This window comes from Salvia splendens, chromosome 7 (assembly GCF_004379255.2).
Source record: "Salvia splendens isolate huo1 chromosome 7, SspV2, whole genome shotgun sequence".
Taxonomy (NCBI): domain Eukaryota; kingdom Viridiplantae; phylum Streptophyta; class Magnoliopsida; order Lamiales; family Lamiaceae; genus Salvia; species Salvia splendens.
Window position 1 is genome coordinate 9457502 of NC_056038.1, and position 18239 is coordinate 9475740.

An 18239-nucleotide genomic window follows, 5' to 3' on the forward strand; every position below is an offset into this window, starting at 1 on the left:
CCTTCTTCTCGTACAAGCACCGCGCTAATGGTTTGATCTGATGCCGCTAAGTATAAGAATATCACTTCGGCATCTGTTGAAGCAGAGAGAATTGGAAGCTTGGCTAAATAACTTTTGAGCTCGTCAAAAGCCTTTTTCTGCTCGGCTCCCCACTCAAACTTTGGTGCCTTTTTCAACACTTTGAAGAACGGCAGTTGCTTTTCGGCTGCTTGGGAAAGGAATCTATTCAGTGCGGCTAGACATCCAGTTAGTCTTTGCACATCATGTATGGACTTCGGCATCGCCATGTTCTGAACAACTTGAACTTTTGAGGGATTTGCCTTGAGTCCGTCCTTTGAAACCCAACAACCCAGAAACTTTCCCGAATCTACCAAAAAGGTACATTTTTGGGGATTGAGTTTGAGGTTGGCTTTTTTGAGCACGTCGAGGGTGGATTTGAGGTTGTCTTCGTACTCTGAAGTGCTTCTGCTTTTGACGACTATGTCGTCAACATACACTTCAACCTCTTTTCCGATCAAATGCCGAAAAAGCTTATCTACCATCCTTTGATATGTGGCTCCGGCATTCTTTAAACCGAATGGCATCTTTTTATAAGCAAAGATGCCGAAGTCAGTAATGAAAGCCGTTTTTGAAGCATCATTCTCATCCATTAAAACTTGGTGGTAGCCTTTGTATAAATCAAGAAAACAGAAAATTTCGAAGCCGATCAAAGCTTCTACTTTTTTATCTATGTTCGGAAGGGGATAGCAATCTTTAGGACAGTGCTTGTTTAGATCGGTAAAATCTATGCACATCCGCCATCCTCCTTCTTTTTTCTTGATCATCACAGGATTGGCCACCCAAGAAGGATATTTCACCTCGAATAATACATCCGCTTTCAGTAATTGGCGGACTTCGTCATGGATGACTTGATTTCTTTCTGCCGCAAAGAGTCTTTGCTTCTGTTTTATAGGCCGGACTGAAGGATCAATATTTAACCGATGAGTGATTACCTCAGGGGGCACTCCGGTCATGTCCAACGGAGACCATGCAAAGACATCTTTGTACTCCTTGAGGAGCTGGATGGTCTTTTCCCGGAGTAGAGGCGTTCCCGCGAAACCGATCTTGACGGTTCTGGATGGATCATCTTCGTATAACTGAACGGTCATTGAGTTCGACTCTGGTGTGACTTCGGTCATTTCGCTTGCCTCTGACTCCGGCTGCTGTGATTGCTATGCTTGATGATGCCGATCTGATTGCTCGGCACTTTTAAGCGCAATCTGCAGACACTCTTTTGCTCTCTTTTGATCACCTCGGATGACCGCTATCCCACCTTTAGTGGGAATCTTGATGGTGAGGTGATAAGTAGAGCAAACGGCCCGAACTGCGTTGAGCCAGTCTCTTCCCAAGATGATGTTGTACGGGGACCGAGCTTTTACCACAAAGAACTCGATCATCGTACTGGAGCTTGTAGGCGCTTTTCCCACCGTGATCGGAAGGCTGATAATACCTTCAGGGCGGGTGTCCTCCTGGGCGAAACTTTTCAGAGGAAGTGGAGCCGGACTGAGCCGAGCTGGATCTACTTCTAGTTTATCGAAACATTCTTTAAAAAGAATGCTGACTGACGCTCCGGTATCCACAAACACTCTGTGGATCAGTTTGTTTGCCACTCCGGCTTGGATGACAATAGCGTCTTGATGAGGAGAGATGGCCGGGACGGGATCTGCATCTGAAAATGTAATCACTTCGTCCTGCTTCAGCCTTTTATGCGTTGGCTCCTCTCGATTGAAACCTCTGCGCTCTGACTTCAAGGACGATTTAGTCTTCCCGACAGGGAGAGCATCAATAGTCAGGATTACTCCATCATATTGCAGCTCGTCATCATCTTCGGGGTCCTGTTGCTTTTTCGGATCCTGAGGAGCGCAGTTCGCACCTCTCTGCTTTTTGTTCTTTTTCGGCTGCTTGCTTTGGTATTTTTTTAATGTCCCTGCTTTCACAAGAGCATCAATACCTGCAGCCAAATGTCGGCACTCCTCGGTATCGTGACCGTGGTCTTGATGGAAGGAGCAATATTGATCCTGAGGTCGACGCGCGGCCGATTTCGCCATCCGCTTTGGTTTTTCGAACATATCGGAATGCAGTTCGAAAATTTCCGCTCTCGACTTGTTCAATGGTACGAACTGAGCGGGCGGCTTCTCAGGATTGAGACGTGGCCCCAATCGGTCTTGCACCGGAGTCCTTTGAATCCTTTCAAAATGAGTTCGGCGAGGATGTCCCTGATCGCCAAAAGGAGTTCGGCGAGGATGTCCCTGATCGCTATGATCGGGCTTCCTCCTGTCTCCTCGGGATGAGCTGTCTAAAGACCGTTTGCGACGGTCTGCCTCATCGGCACGGGAGAACTGGTCCGCAATGTCCCACATCTCTTGAGCTGTTTGCGGACTGCATTCCACGAGCTTTCTGTAGAGAGCTCCGGGCAGGATTCCATTTTGTAATGCCGAAATGACAAGTAGATCATTGAGATCATCTACTTGTAGGCATTCCTTGTGGAATCTCGTCATAAAGTCGCTGATCTTTTCGTCGCGACCTTGACGTATAGAAAGCAGCTGAGCCGAAGTGATTCGGGCTTCCGCTTTCTGAAAGAACCTCCTGTGGAAAGCATCCATTAGATCTCGGTAAGATCTAATGCTGCCTTGGGGGAGGCTATCGAACCACCTTCTTGCGTTCCCGATAAGCAGCTCGGGAAACAGCTTGCACATATGGACCTCATTGAGACCCTGGTTCGCCATGTTATACTGATAGCGTCCCAGGAAGTCATGAGGATTCACTAACCCGTCATAAGTCATCGACGGAGTTCGGTAGTTCTGTGGCAAGGGAGTTCGGGTGATATCGTCCGAGAACGGAGTCTTCAATGCTCCGTACATGGCGAACCCGACATCTCTTCGGTATGGAGGAGATGGAGTTCTCCTGTGATTCCGGTACCGAGGAGGAACAGGAACATGTCGGGGTTGAGGATTCTTCTTCTTGGAAGACACGGCACTACTGCGGTAGTGACTTTCATGTCTGGATGAGGAGGGAGAATCCACCGTTTTCGTCTCCGGCTTTTGGCCCTTTTGCAGGAAAATTAAGAATTCTTCCTGCTTCTCGGCCAAAAACAACTTGACAGCCTCGTTCAAATCGGGCTGCTGGGAAGACTCGGTGCGATGAGTCTTTGAGCGGCTTGTTCCTTCTCCGTGAGAACTGGAAGTAGATTTCTCCCGAGGCTGTTTTCCAGACCTGCGGGCTGGACTAGCTTCCTCATGGTTATCACGAACGGTATTATGGGTGTTATGTGATCTGGTATGCATTTTTTTGGTGGAAGAGGATCAAAAACTCGCTTTTATCACAGATTTGGTTCTCTGGTTCCCACAGACGGCGCCAGTGATGATTGGGCGAATTTTTGATGGTGACAAATGCGGGTAAAAGAAAATATAGATCACGACACAAGGAATTACGTGGTTCGATTTACTGAGGTAAATCTACGTCCACGGGAAGAAAGGAGGGCAAGATTGTATTGCTTGATCTAGTTTACAGCTTACAAATACAGACTTGCTATATGATCTTTGATGTCTAGAGAGCTTTTTTTCTCCCCTGTCTATCTGATCTAAGTTCTATTTATACATTGAACTAAGATCGTGGCTTGCATCACCACTAACTAGGTCGTGGCTTACATCATCACTAATTAGGTCGTGGCTTACATCATCACTAATTAGGTCGTGGCTTACATCATCACTAATTAGGTCGTGGATGTCGTGGAGGTCATGAGATCCTGCATGGGTCCACTATCTCCCAGTTCGGTTGAATACTGAGACCGAACTGCTGAACTATTGCCGAGCAGCTTTTGCCGATCTGAGAGTAGAGCTTGATTGGTCGGCTTTTACCGAGCTGTAGGCTGGGGCCGAACTCTTTGGTAATGCCGAACTGATACTCTTCCTTGGGCTTTGGGCTGATGGGCCGTCACTGCTATTGGGCTTGTTTAGTACGTACCCCATCAGACTGATTGCAGAGCAAGGTGCCGCTGAAACGGGGAATGGATCCCTGCTGTGATGGGTTTCTGAGGAACAAAACGCAGCCTCTTGAACATTAAACCTAGATAACTCTTTTCTTTTATTTTTTTATTAAGCATAGCCAATATCATTTTCTGTTAAGCATATTATTCTTTGCGTTAAATATATTTTGAATATTAGAAATCTATTTACATTCTTTTGCTTTTGGTTCTGTCTTTGACTATATTTTTCAACATTTTTATTCTATCTTTTTTTTTTATTTTTGAATATTAGAAAACATAAAAAAAAATAAACACTTAATAGAAAATGAAAGAAGAAGGGAGGAGAAGAAGTTTACCTGCGTTTAATGATCAAGAGGCCGCGTTTTGTTCCACAGCAACCCCTGCCGTGATTTTGTCACAGCAGGGGATCCATTCCCGCTGAAACGTACGAATTAAAATGCAATTACAAACGGGTTTGGATCCCCTGCTATGGCTATAGCACAGCAGGGATTGCTATTCCACCCATTATATTATTTTATTATTAAATTATAATATTAAATACAAACAGTGGTATACGGTACGGTTTTTTTTAAATTGAAAATATTGGTACTATATACTAGTATTCTTTATTAATTTATATATTCAATGTTGTTATAGAAATAGGGGTGACCAAAATAACCAAAATCGAATATCCGATCCGAATCAATTCGAAATTTAAAATTGGTTCAGTTTTTCGATTCGGTTCAGATTAAAAAATGCAAAAACTATATTTCTTTTTAATAAACATTATTTGTGTTAATTTTTTGTATTAATAAATGCAATACTAATATTTAGATATAAAGATTGTAATTATTTGGATATGTTAATGGTTGTATAATTTTTGTGTTAATTACATAAACTTAATTTTTGAATTTCACTTTTTTTAGATATACAATATTGGTTTTCCGGGTTCTGATTTTTGTTAGGATTTTGATTTTTCAAATTTTGTGGATATATTTATGAAATTTTGGTTTTTATAATTCCGGTTTAGATTTCACAGGATTTCAGTTTTTTTTTGGTTTGGTTCACTTTTGCCAAAAAATGAACTGAAAATCGACCCATGCATATAAATTTATACGGAGTAAAAAGTATGGATAAGCCAGAATTAAAAAATATAATCATTAACAAGGTGTTAAAGCACAACAACATTTAAATATAACCGTCTTTCAAATCGAAATTATCAATTACACAAAGCATTAAATTATTTTGACGATAATTATTGCCGCACCGCCCTATGTGTCGCCATCGCTGCTTCGCGGAGCCAAGCTGTGATGTCGCTTATAGACTCTGTTGATTGGATATTTTTTCTCTGTCATATTTAATAACTTGAGTAATTATTTTTGTTTTAATTATTTATTTTATTTAGTTAAAAACTAAATCAATTATGAGATTTATTCAAATAATATAACATCTGACTACTATACACTTTGACTGTTAGTCCTTATCATTGAATACTCGCACTTATTTTTAGCTATACTACGATAGCATGTACATTGTACACTTAGGGCATTAGCAATGGGGCGCCCTAAGGCGCGCCCTAAGGCGCGCCCTATGGCGCGCCACGTCAGCAGTTTTATCCTCCTACCTCCCCACCTGCAGTGGGGCGCCCTAAGGCGCGCCCTAAGGCGCGCCCTATGGCGCGCCACATCATCATTTTATTTATTTGTTTAATTGATTTAAATGTTTTCAACTAACAATTAATAACGAGTAAATAAAAAGGTCGAAATAACAATCGGGGACACATTAATAAAAAAAGAAGTTACACCGTTCAACTTACAAAAAAAAAAACTAACGATATTGGGCGTTGGTGTCGAACGAACGATATTGGCCGGGTTCTGTACCCGGCCAACGCGCATGAAATGTAAAACGAATGAACTCTATTTATAAAACAACCAAACCGCGTGCCATCGTCCGCGACCTATCGTCCGTGTACGCCACAATGGGGAGGACGATGGCGCGCCCTTAGTATCGGCCGCGACGATCGTCCGCGACCTATCGTCCGTATCCGCAATGGGCGCGGACGATCGATGGCGCGGACGATGCGCGCCATCGGGCGTGCCATCGTCCGCCCATTGCGGATGGCCTTACATTTTAATTTTAGTACTAGTATAAAAAAAGGGCATTATTATCAAAGAGGGTGATGAATATGGCCATATGGGGAAAGAATTAAGTCATTGACAAACTTTTGTTTTCACATCCAAGAAAGGGAAAGATGCGAGTAAATTTTGCCGTCTCCAAATAATAGCACGTCTTTAAAAAATGAATTGTTTGAATGTTTAAGTGGTTGGAGAAGCAAACTTAAGGGTCTATGCTATTAATAAATTTTGTCTCCTGGAATATTCAAATATAAATGATGTGAATATTCCAGGAGACAAAATTTATTTTTTATTAATCATTTAGGTAGCATATGAAAAATATTTTTTTATTTTGCTGGTATATTTTTTTGAAATGCATTATATTTTAATAATTATTTTTATTTATATATTATACTCCATCCGTCCATCAATAATAGTCTCATCGGTGGACGATAAAAGTTTTAGTCTAGAATTGATAAAGTATAAGAAGGAAAAATATAAAGTTGGTATAGTCGGGGAGAGAAAGAAAATGTGGACAAAAGTAGGAGAACTCAAGATTAAAGAAATGAGTAAAAAATTGTGAGAATAACTTTCCTTTTTTAAGTAGTATGAGACTAATTTTAACGAATGAAAATTCAAAGACGAGACTACTTTTTGTGGATGAAAGAAGTATTTATTTTCCTCCTTCCATAAGGAGAAAACATTTTTATTCAATTAATAAAACATAAAACTATTGTCTCATTTATGCGCCTTTATTAAGACGCAAAATAAACACACGTGTCTCATTTGGAGACGCGAAAGTGAGTTTTGTCTTTCCCTTTCTTAGATGAAGATGATCTCTGCCTTCGGTCACCATCAATGAGAGTTCTGCGGCGCCTCCGATAGGTGTGGACGACAAGGATGAAGCTTTGGTCGACGAAGAGGGTGCTAATGGTGTTGTACAGTATATGGTGAATGTGTTAGATGGAGAGGAGTTAAGTGGTGACAATCTCTTTGAAATCAAGGTCGACATTGTCTATCTGTTAGCCAATATTCTCGATATAAACAAAGATTAACATTTGGTTATATGCGTCTTCGGTCACCACCGGTGAAAGTTCCACCGACACGAGCTCCACGATGAAGGACAAGGATAATGTGCCTCAAGTTGAGTCTGTGGCGGACGACGAAGATGGCGTGCCTTCGGTCGTGTCACGATCACACTTCCTAATGTTATTCCACAGTTTTTTCCCTCCCCTGCTTCTTAAAAGAGAGATTTCGGAATAAGGGATTAATTTCGCTGACCTTTCGAAATTTAGGATTAAATTAGTAGACCTTTCTAAATTTGGGATCGTGGCATGATTATTTTTCAGAATAAGAGATTTCTGATTTTTTTTATCCTTTTTCTATTATTTTTTATTATTATTTCTCTTCTACCATTTATCAATTGCCTAAATTACCCCTCAAATATTTTACCTAATTTCTGCAAAATCAGCGCCGTTTTTGTGAAACTATGATTTTAAATCCATGTTTTTGTGGAAGTAATCACGGAAGAGTAGTTTTAATGGTTGCTCTTCTATATAAATATGTTCTTTTTTGGATTTAAAAAAATACTCGTAAGTAGTATATGTTTCTGGATGGTATACGATTAAAAGTTGTCTATTTTTTTCACTTAGCATAGCTTGTTAGTTGTTAGTTAAAGGTGATTGATAAATTGTCCTGAACAAAATTATTATTTGAAGGGACTAAAAAATTTTCTTCTCCATAGATGTAATAATCAATTTTAAAATATTAAACTATTTTTATATAGGAGAAAGATTAAAAAAAAGGCTGGACAAATCTTTGTAGAAATGGCTGGATCTATGATTTTGTAGAAATTAGGTAAAATATTTGAGGGGTAATTGTTGGGTTACAAACTTATCTCACATCGGATGAGTGAGGGAAGTTGGAAGGTGTATATAATTCATGTACAACCCCAATTAGTTTGAGACCTTTTGGGAGTGACCCAAAAACAAATCCGTACGGGCTTGACCCAAAGCGGACAATATCAAACTAATGTTGCAGTCGACGATCCTAACAAGGGGTATCAGAGCCCAGGTGGCTATGGGTTGTGCCTGGATGAGCCCCGGTTAGGGTCGGGCCCTGAAGGACTCGGGTTAGAGTCGGGCCCAGGATGACCCAGGGGCCAGGGTTGGAACGACCCATGTTTGTGTCGATTGCGTTCCCGATGTGGTCTCGGTTTGAGGGGAGGTTTGTTGGGTTACAAACCTATCCCGCATCGGATGAGTGAGGGAAGTTTGAAGGTGTATATAATTTTTGTCCAACCCCAATTAGTTTGAGGCCTTTTGGGAGTGACCCAAAAACAAATCCGTGCGGGCTAGACCCAAAGCGGATAATATCAAACTAATGTTGCAGTCGACGATCCTACCAGTAATTTAGGCAACTGATAAATGGCTGGGGGAAATAATATTAAAAAGAATAGAAAAAGGATTAAAAAAATCAGAAATCCCTTATTCTGAAAAATAAGCATGCCAAGATCTCAAATTTCGAAAGATCAGCGAATTTAATCCCTTATTCCGAAATCTCTCATTCTTAAACCCTCCCAGGTCACGATCAACCATGGATAAAAAATGGAGTTTGGTGAACAAGATCGACACTGATTTGAATGCGGAACCAACCGAAGCTCTCATAACAGCAACGGATGCATCATCTCTCACCCCTTGAGTGCAACTGTACAACCCCCAACAAATTATCAGAATTCTAGTGTCGTGGTCATTAAAATTGCTCTCGAAAGTGGGGAGGGAGGAAATAAGGAAATAAATGAGAAATCCGGGAATGAGAAGAGGGTGTTTGTGAAAACAAATGAAATCCTTTCTGTTAATAAAGTCGAGCAAGTGACGAAGGGCTTCAGGAGGAAATACCGATGTAGGTGATCAAATATAAGTTGAGTAACGACAACACATGGACAGTGTATCAGAAAATACTCCAATATACTCCAAGGGTGGAAATTGGAAGGAGGTTTCTGAACACCAAGTGGAAATATTTGGGGGAGAAGGAGACAAGTCATTGGAAAACTTTGGAAATGTTTAGACAAGCATGCCTCATGAGAAAGAGCAAGATAGAGTTTCAGAATAAGTTCTAAGAGTGTCCACAATGGGGGAGCCGCGACCCGCGGCTCGGTGCGCGGCCTCCCATTGCAGAGAGCCGAGAGACGGGGCGCAGGGCCGAGAGCCGAGGGCGAGCCGCGGCCGCGGCCTTCACGCGGCTAAGCCGTGTGAGCCGCGGCCCTCCACTGCAGCGGGCCGCGTTTCGCGGCTGGGCGCCGAATTTTTTATTTTTATTTTTTTATTTCGAACATTTTTTATAAATATGAACTTCCATTTCCATTTTTTTCACTTCTTTCTATACTTCCAATCCCTTCATTACACTTCCAATCCCTACAAAAAATGCAAGGTGGAGATGGTGATTCCCCGAGGTACGGAGACTCGGGATACGGCAACTTCCCCAATCGATGTGGAGTCCGCAATCGCCCCAATTCCGGGGCCAGTCATCCCAGCAGAGGAACATAGTTCACCAACCATCGGGGTTCGGCTTCTCCGATGGGTCAGAGACGGGCGAAGCTAGCGGCAGTGGGGGCGGTGGCGGCGGGCGAGAAGGTGGTGAAGAAGATGTGCCGGATTCCGATGACGCCACCGAGTAGGAAGCGGTGGCGTTTTTTAATCTTTTTATGTTGTGTTTTTTAAAAAATTTCGTTGTAGAATTTTCCCCTATCAATAGTACGACGAAAATTTGACTCTAATTCGTAACTTTATTAAATTATGTTTATTTCCCAATTTATTAGTCTACTAAAATTTAACATAGTTAAATTAAAAATAACAATAAAAAAGAAAACAAATTAATTTTTTTTATAGAGGGCCACATTTGGTGGCCCTTGTTAATTTTGTTAATTTTGTTACTTTACCATTGCGGAGGGCCACATGAGAGCCACGAATGGTGGCCGGGCCACATTTGGTGGCCTTCAAGGGCCACCATTGTGGACACCCTAACTATTAGCTTTTCCGCATTGTCTGTTTGGAGATGCGTCGGAATGGTTCAAGAACCTTCGGATTGGGTCGATTGCTGGGTGGAATGAATTAAAATTGGAAATTTTAAGAAGTTCGTCATTCCTAACGAAGTGGATGCTCCAACAGAATTGTGGTTAAGATGGAATATTAGGCATGAGAAGTGGAAAATCGACGACTTCAGCAATTTTTAGAGCATCCACATTCGTGCTCTTGCCAACGAGTACGGATGTGGGCCCGACCCCACTTTTACTCTCTGCTCTTAGGCAAGAGCACAACACCCACATGCTCTTCCGCAAGGACGAGCACAATGACCCACCATTCCATTATTCAATTTAAATAAAAAAAAATTTCACAAAATTAAAATTCATTAAAAATAACTGAAATAATATTACAAATTACAAAAAAATTAAAAATTACATAATTAAAATCCTAAAAATTAAAAATTACATAATTAAAGTCTTAAAATTAAAAATTACATAATTTAAATCCTAAAAATTTAAAATTACATAATTAAATTCATAAAATAAAAAAAACCCACTACTCGTGGCCGAATTTCGCCCAAATGGATGATGAATGTGTGTATTTATATATGATTTTGGGATTAAATTTTTTTTAAAAATCTTCAAATTTTTTTTTAAAAAAATGGTAATAAAATCTGTATATTTTTGGGAATCCGAAAATATTTATTTTTTTAATTTTTGGTATTATTTTCGATTTAAAAAAAAGAAAAAGAAAATGCAAACGTCAATAGAAACGTGTCACGTCGCCCTGCTCGCCGGCACGAACGTGCTCTTAGCTAAGAGCACGTCCGTGCCAGCGGCAAGAGCGCAGCGGCGGACAAGCGTGTCCTTGCCAGCGGCACGGACGGACGGACGGAGCCTGCTTTCCGGTGTGGATGCTCTTAGACAAATACCAACTATGGATAAGGAAGTCAGAAAATGGGCGCAGAAGAAGAGAGCTGACGCTCAGAGACAGGACGAAATTGAGCAACCCAACATTTCCTAGGAAAGCAATAGTATATCGCACCAAGATCACAATGAGCCAAGGAGGGAAGTAATTTACAAATTCGACAAGTTAGTTTCTTTCTTTTAGTATGTCGTTTAAACTTTGAGATTGGTTTTTATTTTTATTTTTTTGTTTATGTGTCGATTTGTGTTTTGGATTTTGTTTTTGTGTGGCATGCACTTTCTTTCTCCCAATTAGCCTATTGTATAGTCTAAGTATGAGTTTTTTTATCTATGCTATGATTTCTATTGGTTATATGCGTTGATCTCTATGTCTTCTCCCACTTAGCCTATTGCATAGTCCAAATATGATAAGTTTTGTATATATAGTCTTATTTTGCCATTTCGTGATGTCCGCAAAGAATAGTCTCATTTCTAAAAATAGAAAGTTTATATTTTATACTTTACTAATTTTTCTCCTATCTCATACTTTATCTACTTATCTCTCCTACTTTATCAATTTTTTTCTCCATCTCTCTTACTTTACTAATTTATCATTACAACTCATGTCGTCTACAAATAAGACTATTTTTTGTGGTCGGAGGGAGTAATTAAAATAGAAAGAATTAAAAAATCTAAAATAAAAATAAACATTGGTTCACCGTCAGTATAATAGTTTCACATTACTGTTCTCAAACATATACGTTATGATAGATTTTTAAAAAAATCCCCATTTTAATTATAAACGGGTCGGGTCAAAACCGATTAGGTGGGTTTAAGGGTTTTACGTTTTGGGGAAAAAGTATTTTAGCTCATGTACGCATTTAAATAGCCGCTTTCTCGCTGAGCAAGAAGGAGAAGTAGTAGCACCGCTCTTCTTCTACTCCTGTTTCAATCCCTTCAATCGGAGAAAGGAACTCCACTTCGCCGGCATCGGATCATATTAGCTGGAAATGGCAGCGTTCGTTCCTCCGTCCCCCGCCGCGCCAGCGGCCGCCGCTTCCAGTTCAGATGCGGAGCAGCCTAAAGTTGATTACCTTAATCTTCCTTGCCCCATTCCCTACGAAGAAATTCATCGCGAGGCACTCAGTTAGTGCTTCTTATCATTTCTCTATTTCTTTTATTTGAGATTTGATGGACTGGGTTTTGCAAAATGGCTGCATCATGTGTTTGAATGTTAGTTCTATTGTCTGCTTTTATTGTCCTTGATTCTGTTGCTGGTTGTAAATTAATGTTGACATGTATTAGTGTGAGGAAGTGGTCTATTCTCTTATTTTGGGGCTGTGCTAAAACCCTAGCTTAGTAGTCCAGTTTCATTGGTAAACTCATTGGCTTTAAAGTGCTTGTTGAAGAAGCATCTAACAAAAAATGCGAGCAGCCAGACCATTCACAATAGCTTGATGCAAGAGCATAGTTCTTGCTATGTTATTAATATCGCTTTAGATTCATAAGTTAAATTGCATGTTGCTTAATTTTGTAAAGAGGTACATACCGTGTTATTCATTGTGACCTTCCACTCTAAGGTTGCAATTTGCAATGGCATATAACTTGTAGTTCAGAGTCAGACCCATTACCGATGCCACTGGCAGAACAGAGCCCTTGGCATAGGCATCATGCATGGTCATTGATTGACATATTACACGTACCAATTCATTATTACCTCTTTTTCCAGTTGTGGTTCTGCTTGTATCTGAAAATTAATGGGAATGTACGGTTAAAGTTCACTGCCTAGATAGGGACTTCCATAGGAAATTACTTTCCATTTCTATAATAAAGCCAGGTTGTATTCATTCTTGTGATGATGTGATATAATTAAATTTTGTATGGAACTTGTAAATGCCAGTGTCGTTGAAGCCAGAACTCTTTGAAGGATTGCGATTTGATTTTACAAAAGGACTCAATCAAAAATTTTCTCTCAGCCACAGGTGAAACTATTGTTCTTATGCTGTACAATTTGAGTGCATTTTCTTTATATTAGATATGTGTATTGTTCGTTGCCATCCATTTTCTCCTTAGTTTATTATTGTTTTAAGAGCTAATTCATCTCCCTTCAGTGTGATGATGGGACCTACTGAGATTCCTGCTCAATCTGCCGAGACAATTAAAATCCCCACTGCTAATTATGAATTTGGGACCAACTTTATAGACCCAAAGGTAATCATTGTCTGCTATGTTTTTTTACTTACGAAAGGTCTAGTTTGGCTAATAAAGGGTCATTACTTTTCCTGCAGTTGATGCTTTTTGGGAGGGTGATGACAGATGGCAGGCTAAATGCAAGACTAAAATGCGATTTGTCTGATAATCTTACTTTGAAGGGCAATGCTCAAGTAGGCATATTTGTTAATTCGTCCACAGTGTTTTAAGTTGGCAGCTGTCCAAGGGTTATCCGTATTTCTTATTTTATACGATGAAACTAGATTATAATAACTGTTTTCTTTTTTGTAGCTTACCAACGAGCCTCATATGTCTCATGGCATGTTCAATTTTGATTATAAGGTAATTATTGTGTGTTTAATCGTTTGATGTGTTATCATTCCTCATTCTCTTCCTTGAGGTTGTCACAGTGGTACTCAGTAATCATAATATTGATGCAGGGTTCGGATTATAGGACTCAGTTTCAAGTAGGAAATGGAGCCCTACTTGGTGCAAGTTACATACAGGTAAACAGTCTGACTCTGTTTCGGAAGGCATTTACTTAGCTTATCAATCAAACTATTAAAGCAGTAGACGCTTGAAGCTTGTGTATTTGTACTAACCTTTTGAAATCTGAGAACATCAATACCCGAGGTATACTTTCCATTATTCCAGCAGATTACAATTTTATCATAATTTTATCATGCTTTAAAATCTCTTTGTGTGAGTTATTGGCCTAAACTCTAAAGCGTTAGCTGATCTAGCAAGTGTCTGGTATGGGGGGTTAGATCATTATATAGGCCTGCTCAGTTTTATAGTTAGAATCAGTGTTGTCAAAATGTCGCCTGGGTCGAGACCATCACTGCCCAAACATGGGTGGGTTGATCGAGATACAGGGTCGCCGCTGGGTCGCCTGGGTCGAGTGGGTCGCCTGGGTCGCCTGGGTCGAGTGAGTCGCCTGGGTCGCCCTAAACACATGCTATCTCTGATTTCTCAAATCTCTCACATGTTTTCTGACTCTCTCAATCACAATTCTCTATATATATGCATGCACCACATCAAACTTTTCAAACCTACTTTCTACACTTTAGAATTCGGCCTCTTCACTCCTAAACAAATAAACAATTCAAAGATCTTTTGCTGCCACCCTTCATATATTCCTTTGTTTTGATATTTTCAGACAATGGTTTCAATTATTTATTGTGTTATGACTTATGAATTGTTTTGATATTTTGATCATTTCTATTTTCCATTTTATCTCTATTCACATGAATTGCGTCTACATTTATATTATTTGATATATTATAAACATTAGAGCAATATATTTATTTTATTTAATATTAAAAGGCAAAAAAATTAACCTAGCTTTGTGGGTCTCTCGACCCCGTCGACTCGTCGACCCGCGACCCGAATTTTCACCTCATCGACCCGGTGCGCCCCTCGACCCTAACAACACTGGTTAGAATATGCTACAGTTATTGCTTTATGCCATACTTTGCTTCTGGATTTGTGGAAGACTTGGGGAGTTTATTCATACTTAATCTCAACAATCCAGTAGAGATGGAAACATAGTTTAATAGTCTGAAGAACCAATATGTAGTTTATCATTCAGGACATTTGCACTAATTCTATGGGAAATATTATGGAGATTGGAGATAATTTATGCTTCATTGGGCTAAATTATCTTTCACATTTTTTTCGTAGTTGTTTTTCAGCATATGGAACTAATATAGCGGATGGATCTTATATTAAAATATATATGCTGGTAATAGGGATTTATGAGTAGATCAATTAAATAATAAGCTATTAATTAGTTTTTCAGTACCCTGGACTATGACACTACCTTAAGAAGTAATGCTGCTTTCAATAAATGTATCAAAAGCAACAAATCCGTGATTATGTAAAGTTAGAGAAGACCTATTGGCTAACCAACAGACATCAATAGTTCCATTGCTGTGACCGAGAAAGTGAAAAATGATCTACAAACGTGGAAATATATCTACCAGATCAAAAATCCCTCCACCCATCTGTCCAAAGGTGGACAGATGAAATCTGAATGATTTTTGAAGTTCCTTCCATTCTGACCAAAACATTGATGGCTGTAGAACTCCTTCATAAGCATGTGTTCTAGCAACTGAGATACTTTCCAGTATCTACATGTTTTCTCTCTCAGAACCCAGTGAATTTACAGTAATTGATCGACTAAATGCGTTTTTGGCTATGAAGATCGTCATTCTTATATTAGTGTCGTAATACATTTTTTTCAGCTACAGTTAATTCTATAAATGGCTTGAGAATATGAAGTCACATTGCTGTTATAATGACCGATTCTTCTCATGTTTGCTTGCAGAGCGTGACCCGTAATTTGTCTTTAGGTGGTGAAGTATTCTGGGCTGGTCAACACCGGAAGTCTGGCATTGGCTATGCGGCACGTTATAACACTGACAAGATGGTAACTTTTTTTATGTGCAATATTGTTCTCTTCACAGTTCACACACATTTAATTGTGAACTATCATTTTTTGTCTGCATACATATGTTTGATGTGCTTCATCTGTGTCCTCCCAAGGAGCTAAGCACAGAAATCCTTTGTTAGTGGTGATTATATCAACTGAGATATGGAAAGACTGGGTAGCATCCTTGAAACTTATTCATATGCGACCTTCACGTGGCTGTGGCCATATTGAAACTTGCGTTTTGCATATTTTGTGGGGGTAGTGGCTCTAGCTGCACATTTTAGAGGCTGAACTGGTGATGAGTTTTTCTAATCATATGAAAAAATAAAGTCATCTAAAAAGTAGTCTGTATTGCCATTATTTTACTTTACTTCTGCAGAACAATGAGATATCGTCTCTATTCGTATCTGTTTGCGGAAGTAGATCTAGCTGGACCTTTTAGCAGGCCAAGTCGATCAAGAGTTCCTTTTGTGAACTTCTGAATATCATAACAAATTTTCTATATATTCATTTTTTTTTGTTTTGGGCCAAGTTGTAGGACTAAAAAGCCTTAAGCAAAGGCTCAACTTTTGAGAATGTGTAACGACTTTATTTTGGTTGTGAGGATCACCGATCACCCATGGAAAAGACATAATCTGACCCGCATATTGTGAATGATTGAAGTATTTGCTCAATTGTGAAATGTAGCTTGAAAAATAACTGCGTTAGCTACCCCTAACTTTTCCTCCCCTGAGAGTAGTTACAACTTTGACCAGCGACTCCTACAATTTCCTCTTTGTTGGGCCATATATGATTACTTATGGTTTAAAAGATGTAAATTAATATTCCTGTTTCAATTTCAGGTCGCAAGTGGGCAAGTTGCCAGCACTGGGATGGTAGCCCTTAGCTATGTTCAGAAAGTATCTGACAAGGTCATCTGAGTTTATTCTTTGTTAGTGAATATGGTGATTCCATTTCTTTTTTTCCATGTTTGCATACTTAATGTCAAATTATTTTTCCTTCAGGTTTCTCTGGCAACTGACTTAATGTATAACTATATGTCTGGGGATGTCACATCCAGTGTTGGTTATGATTACATTCTTCGGCAGGTAACATTTGTTTCAATAATAAAAGTTTAATTTTGATGTAATAATAAACAGGTTAGTGGTTGGATAGCTGCATTCATTTTATTATTGCAATACCCTTTGTTGTGGGGTCTAATAATCATTTATAGCTGTAGAAATCATATGTATGAAGAGACCAACTTATAATTCTTTTATCAGATGTACATAAACTTTATCCTAAGAGTGCTCATGTATAAACTTTAATGTTGGTGGTTAGTGGGTATCGATGCTGTTAGATCATAATGCCATTCCCTCTAATGCATTTATCATCAAGCTGAGAGTTTTCTAGGTGTAATTGACCATCAAATTTCAATAGGATAGCTTAAGCTGAATGTTGTGTTTGTTGTTACAGGTATAGTTATCAATTGACTGCTATCCCTCTTTCGTTAATGATCCTGCTTTGGATTTATTCCACTTGCACATATTGCTTGTTGAAATGGCTCTTATTTCCATTAAAATACATCCCTGATTTTGCTTAATCTGATAAACCAACTTGTCAGATGTGCTTTTCTGAAACTCAATATTTGCCTGAAATTTCTAATTAGCTTAGTGTGACATTGTTCAAATAGAGATGGCATCTAACCGGCTCTTTTTCTTGGCAGTGCCGCCTGCGAGGAAAGATTGACTCCAACGGTTCAGTGTCTGCTTTCCTCGAAGAGAGACTCAATATGGGCCTCAATTTTCTTCTTTCTGCAGAGGTGAGTATAACGGGATAAACAAGCTCCCCCACTCCCTCCAGACTCTCTCATACTCTTGACTTCTATGTCCCAATATAAGCTTTTCTTAATGTTTTAAAAAATTGTCTCTTGCAGATAGATCACCGAAAGAAGGATTACAAGTTTGGCTTCGGCTTGACAGTGGGAGAATAGGACATGAACCATATTCGTTATCGAGTCTCAAATTAAGCTGATAATTACAAGGTGAGCAGGAGGAGTTAGGCAATCCCTCTCCTCTTAAAACTGGAGTCAGTTTTGTATGCTCAAATGACCTTATTCATTAGCAGTGAGATCTGCTGCAGCGCATTTGCTAGTAGATGGTTTTTGCAGGTTTGCGGTATTACTTTTATTCGAGACAACTTTGTTCTATAGCTAATGAATGAGAGAACGATTTTCTTCTGTGGTTGGATTGAAGTACTACATCATAAATCATTGCCTTGTATTTGCTCTATGGGGCTAAGGTGATACTACTAGTTATACACATTTGAGTATTTCGATCTAAATTGGAATCTCTTCATCGTGGAGCCTGTGTGGTTTGATTTTATTTCATTTATTGTGTTATATTTTGCCTATATTTGATAACTAATGTGGTAGAAATATTAGTCATGACATTAGGTATGTGATTACATCAACAACAGTTGAAACCAGCAAAATATGTAATTCTATTACCTGGGGACCACTCGTTGCCTTGCCAAATGGGAGCAGTGTGTTCTGTTAATGGATAAGATTCG

General features: G+C 39.4%; 1 protein-coding gene across 1 annotated transcript; it reads left to right on the forward strand.

The window, feature by feature from the left end:
- The first annotated feature begins 11929 nt into the window (after nucleotides 1-11929).
- On the forward strand, nucleotides 11930-18032 carry LOC121740927 (mitochondrial import receptor subunit TOM40-1-like). Its single transcript, XM_042133586.1, has 11 exons — nucleotides 11930-12190; nucleotides 12945-13026; nucleotides 13156-13255; nucleotides 13333-13428; nucleotides 13547-13597; nucleotides 13696-13761; nucleotides 15585-15686; nucleotides 16532-16600; nucleotides 16694-16777; nucleotides 17395-17490; nucleotides 17605-18032. The coding sequence occupies exons 1-11, from the start codon at nucleotides 12055-12057 to the stop codon at nucleotides 17659-17661; spliced, it is 939 nt and encodes a 312-aa protein (XP_041989520.1). The 5' UTR covers nucleotides 11930-12054; the 3' UTR covers nucleotides 17662-18032.
- Nucleotides 18033-18239: the final 207 nt, after the last annotated feature.